Raw genomic sequence first — 23,145 nt, 5'->3', positions numbered from 1 at the left:
TACCAGTATCACAATAAAGACGCCGAAACCACTTTATTATTTACTGATGTCACATCAAGGAAAATACACGATTAAACTCGTTCTTGTTACTGTCAGTGAGTGGGAGAGAGAGAGAGAGAGAGAGAGAGAGAGAGAGAGAGAGAGAGAGAGAGAGAGAGAGAGAGAGAGAGAGAGAGAGAGAGAGATTCCAGTTACAACATGTCAGCTGGTGCGGGAGGAAAGCCCGAAATGGCGCAGGCCCGGGGATTCACTCCATGTTTTACAGTATGCCGGAATTCACACCACATATCACATAAAGGCCAAGGGAGCTGGCATGACGCTGACAACTGGCGAATAAGAAGCATTCTGTTACATTTGATGCCTTCAAAATCGTCAGTGAGTTGTGTGAACCCCTCATATGAAGATATAACTTATAGGTAAATGTTGCTTTATGCCACTGCCAGTCAGCAACATTCAGTCTGTGAAGATGTAATAACAGGTAGAACACATATCATTACCAATGACAGTGGTTCCAATATAAAATATTACATCACATCTTACTGACAAATAAAATGTTATTTAAGATTGGATATAATTTTTGGTCTTCATGACATGGATTGTTTATATAATTTGAAAATCGTGTTTGTACGATTGTAACCGATATACCCATTGTTGATTTTTTGAAAAAATTCAACACCAAATTCAACTCCATTCGTGACCAACTCGTGTTATTCCGGCAAAAGCATGTTTGCAGATTACGGAAAGAAGCGAGTGGGTCAACTAATGTCAAAGGTCAAACGTCAGAATCAAGATGGCAGCCTCCAGTCTGACGAGAGTGATGTTGGGTCATGCTCGCAAGTCCGGCACCCTCTTGACAAGATTTGCAGGGGTGACAGCTGGTAGGAAGATCAGAACAGATGCCCCACAACCTTTAGAAGATGAATTCCACCTCAACTATTTGGATGGCGATCGGAAAGGTACATAGTTCTGCTGGTGTCTACGGTGCGGTGGTTCTGCTGTGGCGGTGTGAGGTTTGTGTCGGACGACGTGTTGGCGAGAAACGAGGAGATCGAACAAGCCTTCTTTCGTCAAGGTCGTGTTTACACCCCATTGTCGTAAACTGAGGCTAAGCCACCACTAGCTTGCAGATAATCTTCTTTATAGCGCTGCAATGTAACATAACAGTAAACAGTATGGACATTAGACTGTGATTAGATACGGTTTGAGGTTCACCTGCTCACAGGTCAACTATGTACACCCTTATGATCCTGGTCTTTGAATGGCATTTAGAACTGATATTACACACAAGGAAAGAGGTTTATGGATGTCAACTTCTTTATCATGAGGATGAGGATGATGAAGGAGTAATGATATACTCCGAAACGTTGTGCTCCTAAGTAGGCATTACCAGTCATTTTTTATTTATAGGAATTTTTAAACCAAATTTGGTGTGTTGATAGAATGAAGTTTCAATAAACAAAACACTTTGATTATGATACCAAAATTTTTTATTACAAAGTTATTAGAGTTACAAGACACCTACCCACAGAAAAAAAAAATGACTTTTTTTTTTCAGCCATTTTTTTTGGTTAGGAACATTTCAAAAATATTTCTGCACTTCAAAAAAATATGTGTAAGTATTCTATCTCTGTATTGGTATCTTGCCTATCCATTTTGGTGGTAATAGTCATATATTTACATTATACAATATGAAAATGAGACCCTGTAAGCGTAGCACCGTATCAATCATTTTAAAAACTTTCACACAGCTTTCATGAATAATGTCTGAAAACGAGTAAAACATAAGCAAAATAAGTATACATAGTCATTGTCATGGTAAGACAGGTCTTTCTACCCCAAAAAAGTGAAAATAAAGTTGATTAAGAATATGTTACAGCTATTTATAAAAATGTGCTTGACCTTGAAATTTGAAGGTCATGAGATCTAAATGCATTCCGAAGAATATCTACAGTTCTACGTGTACAATTAACCTGAAATATTATGTTGAGCTAGAGGAAAGGACAAGTTACCCAAATACATATTGTTTTGTACACCAAAAAAATATGATAAAAAAGTTATCAGCATTCAAACACAATCACTCCATAAAAACGTTATCACATTTCTTTCCAACCATATATTTGCTAGGGTATTTTTAAAATATTTCTATCCTTTTTGAAAATATTTGCATGCATTGTAGATTGTTAAATGGCATCATGTGTATCTATGTCTGCAAAAAGTGACATATATAATATATTCAATGACAAAATCTGTCACTGACAGATTGGTACCTTAATTCTGCTGTTTCAAACATATTACAAACTGGCCACTAGTGACATGTATTAATGAACAGAAATGACTAGAAAATGACAATACATGCATACAAGGCAAGTTTCATGTTAACTAAAGTCTCTGGAGTCAAAATAAGTAAAATCAAGTAAAATAGGGACCTCTTGCTCCTTTCTACAGACAGCATTATGTACCACAACGAAATGAATAAATAAGGTTCTAGAAACTCCTACATAATACATAAAATATATATCACAGGGTTGAAACACAAACCTGGCCCAAGGAACATGTAGAATCTTAGCTAAGCCTTTTTAAATCATATCCAGTATCTCATACATGATGGATTGATAACATTATACAACATATCTGATATTTATATTAGAGGCCGTTGTCTAGGTGTCTTTTGAATATGATCATAAATACTTAAGCAAATAGTTTCCAACAAATACAGTTTCAGTTGCAAGTTATTTCATGATCCTGGGTCATATGAATCCATTTTGGCAAAGATCAATGCAGATCAATGCACAACATATGATGAAGAAACATTTTCTTTGAAAGAGTGCTATCAGTCCCGCGCTTTCAACTCTATCACAAACTGTCAATATATGGCAGGTATAACTGTTTAAAATATATCACAAAACAGCATACAGGTCAAGTTGCATGATAATAATAAAATCTGAAGAAACAATAGCGACAAATCTCTGTCACTTTGCAAAACATAAGTAGTCTGGCTTCTTCTCTTCAGCTGGTCAGCCCTGGTCCTGAAAATTAAGGAAAATAAAAATTAACATATTTTCTTAACAGTATGGCACTAATTAGATCGTGACAATTTAATGGCCCAAGGCTTAAACAGTAAATAATTGATTACATATTATTGTTATTTCATCAACAATGGCAATTTTTATATAACTTAAAAAAAATGTGGAGGGATTTTGTAAATGGAATGCAACTGAAAACAGAGATAATACAAAAATGGTCAACTGCCAAATGTTGCTAACTTGTATATACTAACAGTAACACCCAATCACATTTACTGTCATTCACTGTCAGTATTTCATTTTTGATAACCATGTCAATTTCACGAAGAAATAGGTCAACCCAGTGTGCTTGCGTTATTTAGGCCAAGTATATATCATAATTGGATTGATTGGCGGTAATAAATGGTGTATATTTGTTCATTAGTTCAGGATACATCATATTGCAAGCATGAAAATGTTGTCACTCACCTATTTCTCAGAAAGGCGGTATTTCCACGCTTGCTGACAAACACGATCTCAGCTGGCAGGCTCTGTCTGTCACTTGATGCGCTAGGGAAAAGTACTTCGGTATAGACGGTGGGGTCCTTTTCATTTTTATTTCGACATGAACACGTTGTTAAAAAATACAATCCATAGTGCAGATTGAAGCTTGATAATTGTCTATCATTATGAGATTTTTATAGACATGTGCGCTTTGGATAAATATGTTTTTTACACTTCGGAAGTTTTCACCTTCACAAAGTCAACATTTGACGTCACATTTGTCAAACTATGAAAAAAAGTGTCTCTAGTTTTGTTATCCGTCTTTTCATTGGTGTATTTGTATTCTTTGTGCAATCAGAGGCAACGTTACAAATGCGCGTAAAAGCACCCCCCTGTTTTGACACATTTTTCTGACCATGTTTTTGTGCTTACGAGAGGAGCTGTTTCGGTTATCTCCCCTGGCTGGATATCCCTATCCTAAGTTGACAATGACATCCATAAAATGGACTCTCTTTATGATGTACATCCTGTTCATCGTGGCCATTCACTCGTTTCCAAGAAATTAGCACTTCGTGTAAACAAAGGCTTGCTGGAAATATTCGATTTTTCAGTGTTTGAGATTCCACAAAAGTTCAAAATTCGTCCTAGCTAACATAAACATTGATAACACGATTTTATTTTTGGAATTGTGTATTACACACCTGCTTTGGCAAAATTACTTGTTTTGATATTTAGTTCAAAATTTCTATATTTTATGGAGTTATACATGTAACACTGGGTGTTCACACTGTAAATCTTGGGAAAATATTTATGCAAAGTGTGCACACAGATTTTTGCTTTCATGCTTCAGTGAACACAAAAACTAATATTCAAGTCAATTTGGATAAATATGAACTCATCAACATGTTATAAATCCACATCAGCAACCATTTATCAGTGTAAGAAATGGGAACTTGGGTACTTAGATAATAAGCTTAATAACTACCATGTACCAAATAGTAAAACTTGGTGTCAACATGGAGGAAACGTCAATGTATTGCAATTTTGAACCATGTTGATGTGATCGACTGTTTGTTTAGTTATTGCACAAATTACTACAATTAACCTTATGACATGAGTGAGAGTTTTCAATTCACACACAAGCCCCGCCCACACTGCAAGGAGGAAGGCGTCATACATTAACTGTTCCACACTGCAAGGAGGAAGGCGTCATACATTAACTGTTCCACACTGCAAGGAGGAAGGCGTCATACATTAACTGTTCCACACTGCAAGGAGGAAGGCGTCATACATTAACTGTTCCACACTGCAAGGAGGAAGGCGTCATACATTAACTGTTCCACACTGCAAGGAGGAAGGCGTCATACATTAACTGTTCTGAGTCATGAAAATGTTGTATGTGTTGCATCCAGCAGGTTGACATTATGTACACTGACACGGATATAGGCTAGACATTATGTACACTGACACGGATATAGGCTAGACATTATATACACTGACACGGATATAGGCTAGACATTATGTACACTGACACGGATATAGGCTAGACATTATGTACACTGACACGGATATAGGCTAGACATTATGTACACTGACACGGATATAGGCTAGACATTATGTACACTGACACGGATATAGGCTAGACATTATGTATGCTGACACGGATATAGGCTAGACATTATGTACACTGACACGGATATAGGCTAGACATTATGTACGCTGACACGGATATAGGCTAGACATTATGTACACTGACACGGATATAGGCTAGACATTATGTACACTGACACGGATATAGGCTAGACATTATGTACACTGACACGGATATAGGCTAGACATTATGTACACTGACACGGATATAGGCTAGACATTATGTACACTGACACGGATATAGGCTAGACATTATGTACACTGACACGGATATAGGCTAGACATTATGTACACTGACACGGATATAGGCTAGACATTATGTACACTGACACGGATATAGGCTAGACATTATGTACACTGACACGGATATAGGCTAGACATTATGTACACTGACACGGATATAGGCTAGACATTATGTACACTGACACGGATATAGGCTAGACATTATGTACACTGACACGGATATAGGCTAGACATTATGTACACTGACACGGATATAGGCTAGACATTATGTACACTGACACGGATATAGGCTAGACATTATGTACACTGACACGGATATAGGCTAGACATTATGTACACTGACACGGATATAGGCTAGACATTATGTACACTGACACGGATATAGGCTAGACATTATGTACACTGACACGGATATAGGCTAGACATTATGTACACTGACACGGATATAGGCTAGACATTATGTACACTGACACGGATATAGGCTAGACATTATGTACGCGACACGGATATAGGCTAGACATTATGTACACTGACACGGATATAGATATAGGCTAGACATTATGTACACTGACACGGATATAGGCTAGACATTATGTACACTGACACGGATATAGGCTAGACATTATGTACACTGACACGGATATAGGCTAGACATTATGTACACTGACACGGATATAGGCTAGACATTATGTACACTGACACGGATATAGGCTAGATATATGTATGCTGACACGGATATAGGCTAGACATATGTACACTGACACGGATATAGGCTAGACATTATGTACACTGACACGGATATAGGCTAGACATTATGTAATGCTGACACGGATATAGGCTAGACATTATGTACACTGACACGGATATAGGCTAGACATTATGTACACTGACACGGATATAGGCTAGACATTATGTACACTGACACGGATATAGGCTAGACATTATGTACACTGACACGGATATAGGCTAGACATTATGTACACTGACACGGATATAGGCTAGACATTATGTACACTGACACGGATATAGGCTAGACATTATGTACACTGACACGGATATAGGCTAGACATTATGTACACTGACACGGATATAGGCTAGACATTATGTATGCTGACACGGATATAGGCTAGACATTATGTACACTGACACGGATATAGGCTAGACATTATGTACACTGACACGGATATAGGCTAGACATTATGTACACTGACACGGATATAGGCTAGACATTATGTACACTGACACGGATATAGGCTAGACATTATGTACACTGACACGGATATAGGCTAGACATTATGTACACTGACACAGATATAGGCTAGACATTATGTACACTGACACGGATATAGGCTAGACATTATGTACACTGACACGGATATAGGCTAGACATTATGTACACTGACACAGATATAGGCTAGACATTATGTACACTGACACGGATATAGGCTAGACATTATGTACACTGACACGGATATAGGCTAGACATTATGTACACTGACACGGATATAGGCTAGACATTATGTACACTGACACGGATATAGGCTAGACATTATGTACACTGACACAGATATAGGCTCGACATTATGTACACTGACACGGATATAGGCTAGACATTATGTACACTGACACGGATATAGGCTAGACATTATAAAAACATTCAATGCTTTGGAAACTCTTTTTCTAGTTGTACATGTATTGATTACCACAATAGAAATGTTGGGAACATCAGTAACAGTGGGAAGTGTAAGTGCTTGGAAAATTCTGATGTAGTGAAAGTGAAACAAATGACATCATGTCCTCCTTGGATTGTCATTCGGCTCCATGTTGTGCCCAACATCCTGACTGGTGATTTTAGTAGAAGCAGGACCATAGCTGATGTCATTCGGCTCCATGTTGTGCCCAACATCCTGACTGGTGATTTTAGTAGAAGCAGGACCATAGCTGATGTCATTCGGCTCCATGTTGTGCCCAACATCCTGACTGGTGATTTTAGTAGAAGCAGGACCATAGCTGATGTCATTCGGCTCCATGTTGTGCCCAACATCCTGACTGGTGATTTTAGTAGAAGCAGGACCATAGCTGATGTCATTCGGCTCCATGTTGTGCCCAACATCCTGACTGGTGATTTTAGTAGAAGCAGGACCATAGCTGATGTCTCAGGGGAATATGGAAAATTCAAAATCTGATGAGTTATCTCCCCAAGACAACGATGAATTATGTATTAGCTACCTGGAGGGCAATCGCAAAGGTACAACGATATTTCATCGTGTCCAGTTGCATGTGAGGATATGATTTGAAAACATCAGGTATCAAGACTACGGGAAAACAATACTTCAGACTTTGGTCTGTTCCTCCAAAGTTGTGTTATTTTGTTGCTAACTTTGTGTCGTTGGTGTCGCCAATTATAGTTAAAGTACCATATGCATGATTTCACATCAAGGTCCTGAATTTGAGTAACCTCCCTTTCATAAAGAGTATGCATTGTTTGGCCATTGAACACTTGCCAAACACTGTAATTCCAAAATGCAAGTCTGCAAAGATTAGAAGTTAATTCTCAGTTACCTCCCTTGTGTCCTTGTGCATTCCTGCACATTTCTGTCAGCAACATCCAGGTCTCAAACACCAACATTCTTGTTTTGTTGTGTTTATGAACTTCAGTTCATGGCTTGATGTTTTACATTACTTCTAAATTCAAAATCTGGAATTATGTATTGTCATCTGTATCCCAATGTGGTGCAATATATTGTGATACACTTTGAGCCTCCATTACCTATCCCAATTGACAACTTGGGATTTACGAAAGCAGTAAACGTAGGCAACTTACTTAATTGGCTTCAGTCTGCCATCTCAAATTGGACTTTGTGGTACAACTGAAACACTGTTTTAAGTAGTGTTCACCCTGACAGTTCTACGTCTGTATCAATATGTTGTCTTGTAATACATATTCATCATTGTTCCAGGAATCGTCGTGTTTTCCATGCGTCGCTTCAAAGCCAGGAATTCCATGGGGAGAAACATCATTCAGATGGTAAGATGATGACCATTTTCATTTACCCATATTACAGTCATAGTGCCCTGATCATGGATTCAGACAATCCTGCTACCAATGCTTGCATCCATGGTATTGGGAATTGGTTTATTTCTGATAATTGATGATTGGTTCATTACAGCCAATCAATCATCGAAAATAATTGGTTAGCGTCATTTATAAAAAAATCCTTTCGTTCTTTTTTCAAATTTCACATCTTTAAAGGATGTCTAGTATGATAGGAACATAAATTTCCTGGAGTATTTAAGATAAATTCAATTATGACTTGGAACGAGCCTGTAGTGCTTATGAAATATATCAAACAAAACCAACCTTGTGAAAAATGTTGTTAATGCAAGCAAGTGTTCCAAAATTGTTTGTGTTCGATTATAAGAAAACATGATCGATTACTTTGTTATTTAGTCATTGCGACCAATCTTTGATTATTTCAATTAATCGGACCAGCACTAGCATCCAGTCCATTGAACATGGCAGAACAGTATTCCAGGTAGACGGGTGTGATGAATGTGTAAAAAGACAGCTGATAACATGTGAAGTACCCCGCTCTTGTAAACACCTGTGTTTGGCCTGTTCAGATTGTCTGTCTGTGGCCTGTATGAAGCAGTTCCACTGAGTCGTGATGTCATTTATACACTGATGTACACCCTCCCTATTACAGACTGGGGATGTTTCCATGACAACTGGTTCCAGCTCAAATGATAGATTAGATGCCTGTGTAATATGAGTGTTATTGTTGACTTGTCGTACCACAAAAATGTCGGCATCAACGACTTGGTGGTATTAAAGATGAAAACTGATGAATGTCTGATCTGAAAATTGAGTCCATCAATTCAGCGTTTACAAAGTTGTGGCTGTCAAGATGATGTTGTCTCTGTTTTGACAGTAGCTCATGGAATGTCTATTTAATGTTTCCATGTAAGTGACGAAGTAGTGGTGTAGTGGTATTATATTTTTTATGTTAATAAAACAGCAGGATCTAGAAATCTTAAATGTTATGTGCGGCAACACAAATAGAATTCAGATTTATTTATGCCAGAAATATTAATAAAAAATGTTTTCTACAAAAGTTATTGAAATAAATCTAAACCTAACTCATATGAAAACTTCTCAGAAACCAGAAGAAGACTGAGATCTAAGCAACATCCCGAGGTCTGCCACTGTATCAGTTGTCTCACCATATTGTGACTTCGATTTGTTTGCAGTGTGGGAATAACATATCTTTTAAACTGACAAAAGTATCTATCAGTATGTATATCAGAGTTGTTGAGGCCAAAAGGCCAAGAAGTCAGTATTATATGTACCCGGTAGTACTACAGAACTATTCACATAGCCTTTAGCAAGTTACGACAATTCATGATTTTCTTTCTATGATTTAGAGAAAAATCATTCCAGTGATGGGTGTTATGGGGAGAGGTGATTGAGCAATGAATGAAAGGGAAGTAGGACACAGAGAGTACAAGGATGTCACATGTGAAGTTAAGGAAGGATGTTATCTGGTCTGCTCACAGACAACATTCTACAGTCATTATGTTAAATATGTTAACTTTCACCCCCACACAGGCTTTCCTCAATCATCCACAGGCTTTCCTCCAGCACACATAGACGATCCTCTCACACAAAGGCTTCCTCCAGCACACAGGCTTTCCTCCAGCACACAGGCTTTCCTCCAGCACACATAGACTTACCTCTCACACACAGGCTTTCCTCCAGCACACATAGACTTACTTCTCACACACAGGCTTTCCTCCAGCACACATAGACTTACCTCTCACACACAGGCTTTCCTCCAGCACACATCCAGCACACTTACTTACCTCTCACACACAGGCTTTCCTCCAGCACACATAGACTTACCCTCACACACAGGCTTTCCTCCAGCACACATAGACTTACCTCTCACACACAGGCTTTCCTCCAGCACACATAGACTTACCTCTCACACACAGGCTTTCCTCCAGCACACATAGACTTACCTCTCACACACAGGCTTTCCTCCAGCACACATAGACTTACCTCTCACACACAGGCTTTCCTCCAGCACACATAGACTTACCTCCCACACACAGGCTTTCTTCAGCACCCACATAGACTTACCTCCCACACACAGGTTTCCTCAGCACACATAGACTTACCTCCCACACACAGGCTTTCCTCCAGCACCCACAGGACTTACCTCCCACACACAGGTTTCCTCAGCACACATATACTTACCTCTCACACACAGGCTTTCCTCAGCACACATAGACGATCCTCTCACACACAGGCTTTCCTCAGCACACATAGACGATCCTCTCACACACAGGCTTTCCTCCAGCACACATATACGATCCTCTCACACACAGGCTTTTCTCAGCACACATAGACTTTCCTCTCACACACAGACTTTCCTCAGCACACACAGGCTTTCCTCCAGCACACATAGGCTTTCCTCCAGCACACATAGACTTTCCTCTCACACACAGACTTTCCATCGACATTCAACTGCAATAACTATATTATAAGAGAAACAAAAATCGAACTCGCTCCCTGTTTCCAGATGATCGATGGTTTGGAGGAGGTGAAATTTGACACCAGTATCAGAGCACTGATTATCCGTAGTGAGGTGCCTGGAGTATTCTGTGCCGGTGAGTATCTCAGGTAGACCGGTACTGGTTGTCTGTTTCTTGCATGGTTGCTGAGTTTCACTGAATAATACGCAATGCATTGCTTAGACAAGGAGGAAAAACGGTTAAGAGTTCCTTACGTACTGCCCACCTAATGTTTTTGACAAAGAAAAGATATACAAGTAATGAAAAGTACCTTAATAAAATAGCCGGGGGCTATGTAAGGAACTCTTTCCGGAAAAACTAACATTTAGAGATAAAACATATACTTTGTAGACTCCAGGGCCTAGATTTTCGAAGCTCTCTTATCGCTAAGATAGTCGTAAGTTAATGTTTATGTATGAGACTTATGACTATCTTAGCGCTAAGTGAGCTTCGAAAATCAAGGCCCTGTTCTGACATTATACATGCTGGTTGCAGCTCTTCTGTTGTTAAAGTACTCTGTTGTCCCAGTACACCCTGCTTGTTGTCCCAGTACCCCCTGCTTGTTGTCCCAGTATCCCCTGCTTGTTGTCCCAGTACGCCCTGCTTGTTGTCCCAGTATGCCCTGCTTGTTGTCCCCAGTACCCCCTGCTTGTTGTCCCAGTATCCCCTGCTTGTTGTCCCAGTACCCCCTGCTTGTTGTCCCAGTATCCCCTGCTTGTTGTCCCAGTACGCTCTGCTTGTTGTCCCAGTATGCCCTGCTTGTTGTCCCAGTACGCCCTGCTTGTTGTCCCAGTACGCCCTGCTTGTCCCAGTATCCCCTGCTTGTTGACCCTGTATACCCTGCTTGTTGTCCCAGTATCCCCTGCTTGTTGTCCCAGTATCCCCTGCTTGTTGTCCCAGTACCCCTGCTTGTTGTCCCAGTACCCCTGCTTGTTGTCCCAGTATCCCCTGCTTGTTGTCCCAGTACGCCCTGCTTGTTGTCCCAGTACCCCTTGCTTGTTGTCCCAGTATCCCCTGCTTGTTGTCCCAGTATCCCCTGCTTGTTGTCCCAGTATCCCCTACTTGTTGTCCCAGTATCCCCTACTTGTTGTCCCTGTATCCCCTGCTTGTTGTCCCAGTACCCCCTGCTTGTTGTCCCAGTACGCCCTTCTTGTTGTCCCAGTACTCCCCTGCTTGTTGTCCCAGTACCCCTGCTTGTTGTCCCAGTATCCCCTGCTTGTTGTCCCAGTATCCCCTACTTGTTGTCCCAGTACGCCCTGCTTGTTGTCCCAGTACCCCTTGCTTGTTGTCCCAGTACCCCCTGCTTGTTATCCCAGTATCCCCTGCTTGTTGTCCCAGTACGCCCTGCTTGTTGTCCCAGTACCCCCTGCTTGTTGTCCCAGTATCCCCTACTTGTTGTCCCAGTACCCCCTGCTTGTTGTCCCAGCACGCCCTTCTTGTTGTCCCAGTACCCCCTGCTCGTTGTCCCAGTACGCCCTGCTTGTTGTCCCAGTACGCCCTGCTTGTTGTCCCAGTACCCCTTGCTTGTTGTCCCAGTACCCCCTGCTTGTTGTCCCAGTATCCCCTGCTTGTTGTCCCAGTACGCCCTGCTTGTTGTCCCAGTACCCCCTGCTTGTTGTCCCAGTATCCCCTACTTGTTGTCCCAGTATCCCCTACTTGTTGTCCCAGTATCCCCTGCTTGTTGTCCCAGTACGCCCTGCTTGTTGTCCCAGTATCCCCTACTTGTTGTGCCGGTATCCCCTGCTTGTTGTCCCAGTACGCCCTGCTTGTTGTCCCAGTACCCCCTGCTTGTTGTCCCAGTACCCCCTGCTTGTTGCCCCAGTACCCCCTGCTTGTTGTCCCAGTACCCCCTGCTTGTTGTCCCAGTACGCCCTGCTTGTTGTCCCAGTACGCCCTGCTTGTTGTCCCAGTATCCCCTACTTGTTGTCCGAGTACGCCCTGCTTGTGTGAGCTGTGCGAGTGCACACAATCAGGTGGTTACAGTGTGGCATCTCACACATGATTTATTATAATGCCCAAGATCCATGCAGTACCGGTTTAGTATCTTTAAGCGAAACCCACAAATAAGAGGATGAAAGATATAGTTTGAATAGTATTTTGAAATATCAGTTTGGTTGACATTCTTGAAGTAAATAAAGACAGACAACATCAGCACCAGCACAGACAGACTCATCTCCCTGCTGTGTTGTAGGTGCTGACTTGAAGGAGCGTGCCCAGATGACCAATGCACAGGTGGCAGCCTTTGTGCAGAAGCTGCGTTCCACAGTCAATGATATTCACAACTTTCCCGTCCCGGTCATTGCAGCCATAGATGGAGCTGCATTGGGCGGAGGTCTGGAGATGGCCTTGGGCTGTGACCTTCGTGTTGCGTGTAGGTGGCTAACATTAGGATGAACTTGGATATTGGGAAGGGGAACAATGAAATAGTCAAGGCCATGACCTTTGCGTTAGACCTCCGTACCTGGAACTGGGGATTGGAGTTGGGGGGCCTAGGCATCACAGAGGGGATCTTTAATGTCAGCAATGTATTTTAAAGTTTGTATGCTTAAGGGGTCATTCTGAACATTTGAAAGGTTCTTTGAATCAATTCTGTCAGCATTTGTATTGTAAAGACAAGAACATTTTAATCACAACCCGGTGTCTCAGGAAACGAAAAGTGGAAGTGGTAGGGGAGGTGATAATTAGACATATGAGATTGACGTAGACCAGGACCCTGAATACAGTCTACATAGTTCATACAGAAGACATAGTTCAAGGTTAGGAAGGCTACGGTGTGAGCTCATGTCTCCTGTTGTCTGCTTCCAGCAACTTCAGCCAAGATGGGTCTGGTGGAGACAAAGCTGGCTATCATTCCTGGTGCAGGTCAGTATGTTGACCCACACTGAGTGTGTCACGGGATAAGCCACATAGGGTATGGCACCATGGATCAGTCACACAGGGGGGCGGTGGATTAGCCTAATGGTTAAAGCGTTGGCTCGTCACGGCGAATACCCGGGTTTGAATCCCCACATGGGTACAATGTGTGAAGCCCATTTCTGGTGTCCCCCGCCGTGATGTTGCTGGAATATTGCTAAAAGCAGCGTAAAAGCAAACTCAGTCAGTCAGTCACACAGGGCATGTCACACTACATAAGCCAAATAGGATATGCTGCTGATGATATTACACTATCTCCCCACATAGTATCAACCCTAGGTTTCTGTAAATTTGGTGTGACAGCTGTTTGACTGACCAACTCTCTCCCCACATAGTATGAACCCCATGTTTCTCTATGTGAGTTGTGACAGCTGTTTGACTGACAAACTCTCTCCCCACATAGTATCAACCCTAGGTTTCTGTAAATTTGGTGTGACAGCTGTTTGTGTGACAGCTCAACCCTTTGACTGACCAACTCTCTCCCCACATAGTATCAACCCTAGGTTTCTGTAAATTTGGTGTGACAGCTGTTTGACTGACCAACTCTCTCCCCACATAGTATCAACCCTAGGTTTCTGTAAATTTGGTGTGACAGCTGTTTGACTGACCAACTCTCTCCCCACACATAGTATCAACCCTAGGTTTCTGTAAATTTGGTGTGACAGCTGTTTGACTGACCAACTCTCTCCCCACATAGTATCAACCCTAGGTTTCTGTAAATTTGGTGTGACAGCTGTTTGACTGACCAACTCTCTCCCCACATAGTATCAACCCTAGGTTTCTGTAAATTTGGTGTGACAGCTGTTTGACTGACCAACTCTCTCCCCACATAGTATGAACCCCATGTTTCTCTATGTGAGTTGTGACAGCTGTTTGACTGACAAACCCTCTCCCCATATGAACCCCAGGTTTCTCTATGTGTGGTGTAACAGCTATTTGACTGACCAACCCTCTCCACACATAGTATGAACCCCAGGTTTCTCTAAATCGTGTGGTGTGACTGACCAACTCTCTCCCCACATACTATGAACCCCAGGTTTCTCTATGTGTGGTGTGACTGACCAACCCACTCCACACATAGTATGAACCCCAGGTTTCTCTATGTGTGGTGTGACTGACCAACCTTCTCCCCACATACTATGAACCCCAGGTTTCTCTACGTGTGGTGTGACTGACCAACTCTCTCCCTACATAGTATGAACCCCAGGTTTCTCTACGTGTGGTGTGACTGACCAACCTTCTCCCCACATACTATGAAACCCAGGTTTCTCTATGTGTGGTGTGACTGACCAACCTTCTCCCTACATAGTATGAACCCCAGGTTTCTCTACGTGTGGTGTGACTGACCAACCTTCTCCCTACATACTATGAACCCCAGGTTTCTCTACGTGTGGTGTGACTGACCAACCTTCTCCCCACATACTATGAACCCCAGGTTTCTCTACGTGTGGTGTGACTGACCAACCTTCTCCCTACATAGTATGAACCCCAGGTTTCTCTACGTGTGGTGTGACTGACCAACTCTCTCCCTACATAGTATGAACCCCAGGTTTCTCTACGTGTGGTGTGACTGACCAACCTTCTCCCCACATACTATGAAACCCAGGTTTCTCTATGTGTGGTGTGACTGACCAACCTTCTCCCTACATAGTATGAACCCCAGGTTTCTCTACGTGTGGTGTGACTGACCAACCTTCTCCCTACATACTATGAACCCCAGGTTTCTCTACGTGTGGTGTGACTGACCAACCTTCTCCCCACATACTATGAACCCCAGGTTTCTCTACGTGTGGTGTGACTGACCAACCTTCTCCCCATATGAACGTCAGGTTTCTGTATGTGTGTTGTGACTGACCAACCTTCTCCCTACATAGTATGAACCCCAGGTTTCTCTACGTGTGGTGTGACTGACCAACCTTCTCCCTACATTCTATGAACCCCAGGTTTCTCTACGTGTGGTGTGACTGACCAACCTTCTCCCCACATACTATGAACCCCAGGTTTCTCTACGTGTGGTGTGACTGACCAACCTTCTCCCCATATGAACGTCAGGTTTCTGTATGTGTGTTGTGACTGACCAACCTTCTCCCTACATAGTATGAACCCCAGGTTTCTGTATGTGTGGTGTGACTGACCAACCTTCTCCCTACATAGTATGAACCCCAGGTTTCTCTACGTGTGGTGTGACTGACCAACCTTCTCCCCACATACTATGAACCCCAGGTTTCTCTCGCAGTGTGGTGTGACTGACCAACCTTCTCCCCATATGAACGTCAGGTTTCTGTATGTGTGTTGTGACTGACCAACCTTCTCCCTACATAGTATGAACCCCAGGTTTCTCTACGTGTGGTGTGACTGACCAACCTTCTCCCTACATACTATGAACCCCAGGTTTCTCTACGTGTGGTGTGACTGACCAACCTTCTCCCCACATACTATGAACCCCAGGTTTCTCTACGTGTGGTGTGACTGACCAACCTTCTCCCCACATACTATGAACGTCAGGTTTCTCTACGTGTGTTGTGACTGACCAACCTTCTCCCTACATAGTATGAACCCCAGGTTTCTCTACGTGTGGTGTGACTGACCAACCTTCTCCCCACATACTATGAACGTCAGGTTTCTCTACATGTGTTGTGACTGACCAACCTTCTCCCTACATAGTATGAACCCCAGGTTTCTCTACGTGTGGTGTGACTGACCAACCTTCTCCCCATATGAACGTCAGGTTTCTCTATGTGTGGTGTGACTGACCAACCTTCTCCCCACACAGGAGGAACCCAACGGCTGCCAAGGGTGCTTGGTCCGGCACTGGCGAAGGAGTTGATTTACACCGGACGTGTATTGGATGGTCAGCAGGCTGCACAGATTGGACTGGTCAACCATTGTGTGGATCAGAATGAGGCTGGTGATGCAGCCTATCTGAGATCATTGACACTTGCGGAAGAAATACTGCCTCAGGTATGTTGCAGTGATTGGCCACGTACGGTTATAGTGCCATGTGGGGTTATACAACATACGGTTATAGTGCCATGTGGGGTTATACAACATACGGTTATAGTGCCATGTGGGGTTATACAACGTACGGTTATAGTGCCATGTGGAGTTATGCAACGTACGGTTATAGTGCCATGTGGGGTTATACAATGTACGGTTATAGTGCCATGTGGGGTTATACAACGTACGGTTATAGTGCCATGTGGGGTTATACAACGTACAGTTATAGTGCCATGTGGGGTTATACAACGTACGGTTATAGTGCCATGTGGGGTTATACAACGTACGGTTATAGTGCCATGTGGGGTTATACAACATACGGTTATAGTGCCATGTGGGGTTATACAACGTACAGTTATAGTGCCATGTGGGGTTATACAACATACGGTTATAGTGCCATGTGGGGTTATACAACATACGGTTATAGTGCCATGTGGGGTTATACAACGTACGGTTATAGTGCCATGTGGGGTTATACAACATACAGTTATAGTGCCATGTGGGGTTATACAACATACGGTTATAGTGCCATGTGGGGTTATACAACATACGGTTATAGTGCCATGTGGGGTTATACAACGTACGGTTATAGTGCCATGTGGGGTTATACAACGTACGGTTATAGTGCCATGTGGGGTTATACAACGTACGGTTATAGTGCCATGTGGGGTTATACAATTTACGGTTATAGTGCCATGTGGGGTTATACAAGGTACGGTTATAGTGCCATGTGGGGTTATACAACGTACGGTTATAGTGCCATGTGGGGTTATGCAATGCACGGTTATAGTGCCATGTGGGGTTATACAACGTACGGTTATAGTGCCATATGGGGTTATACAACGTATGGTTATAGTGCCATGTGGGGTTATACAACGTACGGTTATAGTGCCATGTGGGGTTATACAATTTACGGTTATAGGGCCATGTGGGGTTATACAAGGTACGGTTATAGTGCCATGTGGGGTTATGCAACGTACGGTTATAGTGCCATGTGGGGTTATGCAGCACGGTTATAGTGCCATGTGGGGTTATACAACTTACGGTTATAGTGCCATGTGGGGTTATACAACGTACGGTTATAGTGCCATGTGGGGTTATACAACGTACGGTTATAGTGCCATGTGGGGGTTATACAGCGTCACGCGGTTATAGTGCCATGTGGGGTTATACAGCGTACGGTTATAGTGCCATGTGGGGTTATACACGGTTATAGTGCCATGTGGGGTTATAGTTATAGTGCCATGTGGGGTTATGCAATCACGGTTATAGTGCCATGTGGGGTTATACACGGTTATAGTGCCATGTGGGTTATACAAGCGTGCGCGGTTATAGTGCCATGTGGGGTTATACAGCGTACGGTTATAGTGCCATGTGGGGTTATACAACGTACGGTTATAGTGCCATGTGGGGTTATACAACGTACGGTTATAGTGCCATGTGGGGTTATACAACGTACGGTTATAGTGCCATGTGGGGTTATACAACGTACGGTTATAGTGCCATGTGGGGGTTATACAACGTACGGTTATAGTGCCATGTGGGGTTATACAACGTACGGTTATAGTGCCATGTGGGGTTATACAACGTACGGTTATAGTGCCATGTGGGGTTATACAACGTACGGTTATAGTGCCATGTGGGGTTATACAACGTACGGTTATAGTGCCATGTGGGGTTATACAACGATGCGGTTATAGTGCCATGTTGGGGTTATACAACGATGCGGTTATAGTGCCATGTGGGGTTATACAACGCACGGTTTATAGTGCCATGTGTGGGGTTATACAAGGAAGCGTCACGGTTATAGTGCCATGTGGGGTTATGCAGCGTGCCACGGTTATAGTGCCATGCCATGTGGGGTTATACAACGTACGTTATGCAGTGCCATGGGGTTATACAAGCGCACGGTTATAGTGCCATGTGGGGTTATACAGCGTCACGGTTATAGTGCCATGTGGGGTTATACAACGTCACGGTTATAGTGCCATGTGGGGTTATAAGCGTCACGGTTATAGTGCCATGTGGGGTTATACAGCGTACGGTTATAGTGCCATGTGGGGTTATACAACGACGGTTATAGTGCCATGTGGGGTTATACAACGCGTCGGTTATAGTGCCATGTGGGGTTATACAAGCGTCACGGTTATAGTGCCATGTGGGGTTATACAACGAATCACGGTTATAGTGCCATGTGGGGTTATACAGCGTCACGGTTATAGTGCCATGTGGGGTTATACAGCGTGCAAGGTGCGGTTATAGTGCCATGTGTTGTTATGCAGCGTCGACGGTTATAGTGCCATGTGGGGTTATACAGCGTACGGTTATAGTGCCATGTGGGGTTATACGTAGTGCGATGGGGTTATACAACGCACGGTTATAGTGCCATGTGGGGTTATACAACGATCGCGGTTATAGTGCGCCATGTGGGGTTATACAACGCCATGTAGGGTTATAGTGCATAGTGCCATGTGGGGTTATACAACGTACAGTTAAAGTGCCATGTGGGGTTATACAACGTACGGCTATAGTGCCATGTGGGGTTATACAACGTACGGTTATAGTGCCATGTGGGGTTATAAAACGTACGGTTATAGTGCCATGTGTGGTTATACAACGTACGGTTATAGTGCCATGTGGGGTTATACAACGTACGGTTATAGTGCCATGTGGGGTTTCGACCATTGTCTCTGAGTGTCAACACTGAGAAGTGGATGCATTTTATTGAAGATGTACATCATTCTTATGATCTTGTAATTGGCATAGTGTTCACCTAGTTTAAGTGCATATCTTTATAGTTCTTTAGCGTATAGTCTGTTGACTTCTCACTAAAGTACCATGCCATAATTTCTCCCAAGAACTGTTGTCACCTTTATACATGTTCAGTACAGCGTGGAGGACATCAGCTGTGAATGTATCCTGTCGGCCACCATGTTGACAGCAATACAAGCACCCCCTGTTTAGTTGAAAGGAAACTTTTGATGTACTGTGGCTTTCAGTAGCTGTAGTAATATTGTTGTTGTTTTTGTCATTTTTTATTCTTCTGTTTTCCTTGCAGGGCCCTATTGCACTGAGGATGGCAAAACAGGCAATCAACAGGGGTTTAGAGGTAAACTGTCACCACTACTCATGTGTTCCTCGAAGGGAGTCACTCCGCATTTCGATACACTAACATTTGTGATGCATGTATAGGAAATGGTGATGAATAAACCCATGGGTCACTTTGTGAAGGGTGTGTTTCTTTCCAGACTTGTAGACTTATTGTACGGTTCCTACATGCGCTTGTTATTTCTCGTAAGATTGTTGAGAGTAGTCATTGTGAGCTGTTGTTTATTCGGAGTAATCATGATAAGCTGTTGTTAACTAAGGGTGTTCCTGGCAAGCTGTCGTATAGTAAGGGTAGTGGGTAGTTTGGTATCCTAGTGGTTAAAGTGTTCGCTTGTCACGCCGAACACCTGGGTTTGATTCCCCTACTGGGTGCAATGTGTGAAGCCCAAATCTCACTCACTCACTGTTAAGGGTAGTTATGTGAGCTGTTGTTTGTGATGGATGGTACTAGCTTGCTCCTGTTTATTCAAGGTAGTCAAAGTGAATTTTTCTTTGCCCACAGGTGGAGTTAGAGTCAGGTCTGAAGTTTGAGGAAGCGTATTATGCCCAGGTAAGTAGAACACATTCAGCTCAATGACTGTTGGTAGTTGGACGGAAATAAAATCAGCCAGTCCCACTTTGTCTCCACTCAACCATACAGAGCTACACATAACCTTTTGGGTCATTGAGTTATGTACTCGCTTGTGTTCATCTCAATTGTGTAGCCAGATTTTCCTTTGAGTAACCAAATAAATTGTAACCACATCACTCAAACTCAATTGGGTCTTTTGCCATTTTCCATTAATTGTAAAAGTATAATGAAGTATTAATCATGGTTTATGTGTTTGTTATTTCTATTAGATGTTTAATTTGAGAAATGATAAGAAACGCTGCAAGTTGCCAAGTTCATGTGCTGAAATAGAACTTTTCAATATACCTCAGTTATTTTATCTATTTTTGTGTATACGCATTAAGATCAAATTTATTGTGTATTTACAAAAATAGGAATAGACTTAATGGAAATTGAGTTTTCACAAATATCTTCATAATTCATGCAGAAACGGAGCTTGTCTGTACCTCTGACCATGAGAAAGTTGGATCACTCAAATCATCTTGATTAATGGCTAGTACTCAAATTAATTGATGAAGAATCGTTATAACCTGGTTGTTTGATTCAATAGTGTCAGGGAAAATAGACAACTTTCAGTGATAATAATATTTTGATGTTTGTAGGTTATTCCAACAAAAGACAGAATTGAGGGTCTGACAGCTTTTAAAGAGAAACGTCCCCCAAAGTACCAGGGTCACTGAGAGAGCTGAGCTGGGTGCCCCACATGTACAGAAGCTCACAAGTGCAGCTGATGTGTTTTAAACCTCAGGTTGTCTCTTCTGATCAGATGCATCAACACAAATTGCTAAACTTCTGAGAGTATTCATATGTGTGATAGCAGAAGACCGATTGTGAGGTTCTGTTTGCCCTACAGTATCTTCTTGAACTCTTTCAGTTTTTATATAACCAGTGTATTGAGTTAATAGTACAGCCAGCCAGGGATGTATTTAGAGGACGTCCTGGTGAACACACAAACATGTATCTAGGACTGGCTGTCAGCTGGTGATTTCCTGACAACTGCTTCACTCAACTCATTTGCAGTCAAGTATTTCTGACCTGTTTATCATGGTGTGTGCAACCCTGTAGCATCCGTAGGACCGGCGAAGATTTGGGTTAAAACTGGTCTTCAGCAACCCATCTTTGTCATAAGAGGTGACTTGCAAGATTGTGTGATTGTGTGCTGGTGATTTGAATGTGTAGCAGGGTGTGGAGTCATCCCACAGGTGACATTCTACTTTGTCAGCTTGCTGACGGAGTTAACCTCTTTGGTCATGTGGACAAGGCGTCCGACTTCGGAATAGAAGGTTCGTGGTTTGAATCCCTGCACAGGACTCGGGAATTTTATGGCCTCTACATTGGCGCCCAACGTAGCGGCCATAAAATTTCCGAGTCCCGTGCTGACAAGCTGACAAGGTAAGGATGTCATCTGTGGGATGACTCCCTGCTACACATGAATCATGTTATCTCATCCTAATTGTGTAGATCATTGCTCAAACATTGCTGAGTTCAACTGTAATCATCTAAAAACAAAAACCAGCCGTATTCTGAGTGTTTGTTTTGAAAGAATAGTTTCTTGATATGTGGTGAAATATCGGTCAGTTTAGTGTCGGATCAGTCAGCCATCTTGGACACTGTTCTGCACTGAACTGCAATCAGGATTCCTCACTTGGATACTTCCACACGATGAGCGTGAAGCTGCTGTACCTGAACTGACTTCTACGGCCAAAGGAAGGTTTAATTATGGGTGTTCCTTCCAAACTTTCAACCCTGTTACGATATCTAACCTGTGTAGATGGATGATGTCATCACAAGTCCCCTTTATGACAGGTGAATGGTTACTAACAGATTCATATTCCGATCTATCTGAAGCTATGGGCAATGAATTTGGGCTTGAATGCCCACAGACCAGGTGTCTGATAAGAGAGTTATGTCCCTTTGCTCGTCTGTTTTGTAAGCATGCTAGCTGCTTCAGAGATATTTCTGTATATGTTGTTAACGTCTTCCCTTCTGTTAGACCTTACTTGTCAGATGTAAAGCTGCTTGATCTACAGCCTTTACTGTACCAAGTGTATCGTTCAGCGGACAGACAAATAAATATCTTTCAAGTCAACACTCAGGAATATCTACATCATTTTAAGGTTTGTTGTATTTTCTTGCACAGCTCAGCTGATTTGACATTTTGAGCTGACATTTCACTGACATTTTGTTTTAGGATGTGTTCATTAAATGCTGCAGTGACCTAGATTGTGTTGCTGAAATAACTTGCCAAGCAGTGTCGCCATAGTGGGTCAGAAGTGTCAATATTGGTTTTGTTGATGCTGGGAAACGTTTGTTGAAACACTTCATGAAGAAACCTTATTGAAAATGTAATTCTATGAACTTTGTTTCAGGGTGACCAATGTCAACACTATTCATCTTTCTGTTCTCAAATTGCAGACCTGAACTCCATGTTTAACTGGGGTTCAGGTGACACAACATGTCCTGAGTAGACCATGTTTATCCAGGGTGTCAGGGTGATACCTGTGGTCCTGAGTAGACCATGTTTCCAGGGGTTAAGGGTGA

The 23,145-nt window shown here is 42.6% G+C and overlaps 1 protein-coding gene across 2 annotated transcripts; it reads left to right on the top strand.

Annotated features, from left to right (window-relative positions):
• Positions 1 to 762: 762 nt before the first annotated feature.
• LOC124288377 (methylglutaconyl-CoA hydratase, mitochondrial-like) lies at positions 763 to 22,714 on the top strand. 2 transcript variants are annotated; one of them, XM_046724893.1, is made up of 9 exons: positions 763 to 956; positions 8,360 to 8,427; positions 10,985 to 11,072; positions 13,168 to 13,347; positions 13,782 to 13,838; positions 16,663 to 16,850; positions 19,945 to 19,995; positions 20,497 to 20,544; positions 21,207 to 22,714. In XM_046724893.1, the coding sequence occupies exons 1-9, from the start codon at positions 791 to 793 to the stop codon at positions 21,282 to 21,284; spliced, it is 924 nt and encodes a 307-aa protein (XP_046580849.1). In that variant the 5' UTR covers positions 763 to 790; the 3' UTR covers positions 21,285 to 22,714. The 2 variants fall into 2 exon arrangements, with proteins under 2 accessions (XP_046580849.1, XP_046580850.1); XM_046724894.1 differs by lacking the exon at positions 763 to 956 and adding an exon at positions 7,525 to 7,647.
• Positions 22,715 to 23,145: the final 431 nt, after the last annotated feature.

This window comes from Haliotis rubra, unplaced genomic scaffold, assembly GCF_003918875.1.
Source record: "Haliotis rubra isolate DU_JTF1 unplaced genomic scaffold, ASM391887v1 Scf416, whole genome shotgun sequence".
NCBI classification, from domain to species: Eukaryota; Metazoa; Mollusca; class Gastropoda; order Lepetellida; family Haliotidae; genus Haliotis; species Haliotis rubra.
The sequence above is the reverse complement of the archived record's forward strand: the minus strand, read 5'-3'. Positions and strand labels throughout refer to the sequence as shown.

What these genes read in the sequence shown, in the direction of transcription:
- LOC124288377 (XM_046724893.1), top strand. Translation starts at nt 791, where the DNA reads ATGGCAGCCTCCAGTCTGACGAGAGTGATGTTGGGTCATGCTCGCAAG. An exon ending in CGGAAGAAATACTGCCTCAG is followed by an intron (nt 16,851 to 19,944) that starts GTATGTTGCAGT and finishes TTTTCCTTGCAG; the next exon opens with GGCCCTATTGCACTGAGGAT. An exon ending in CAATCAACAGGGGTTTAGAG is followed by an intron (nt 19,996 to 20,496) that starts GTAAACTGTCAC and finishes CTTTGCCCACAG; the next exon opens with GTGGAGTTAGAGTCAGGTCT.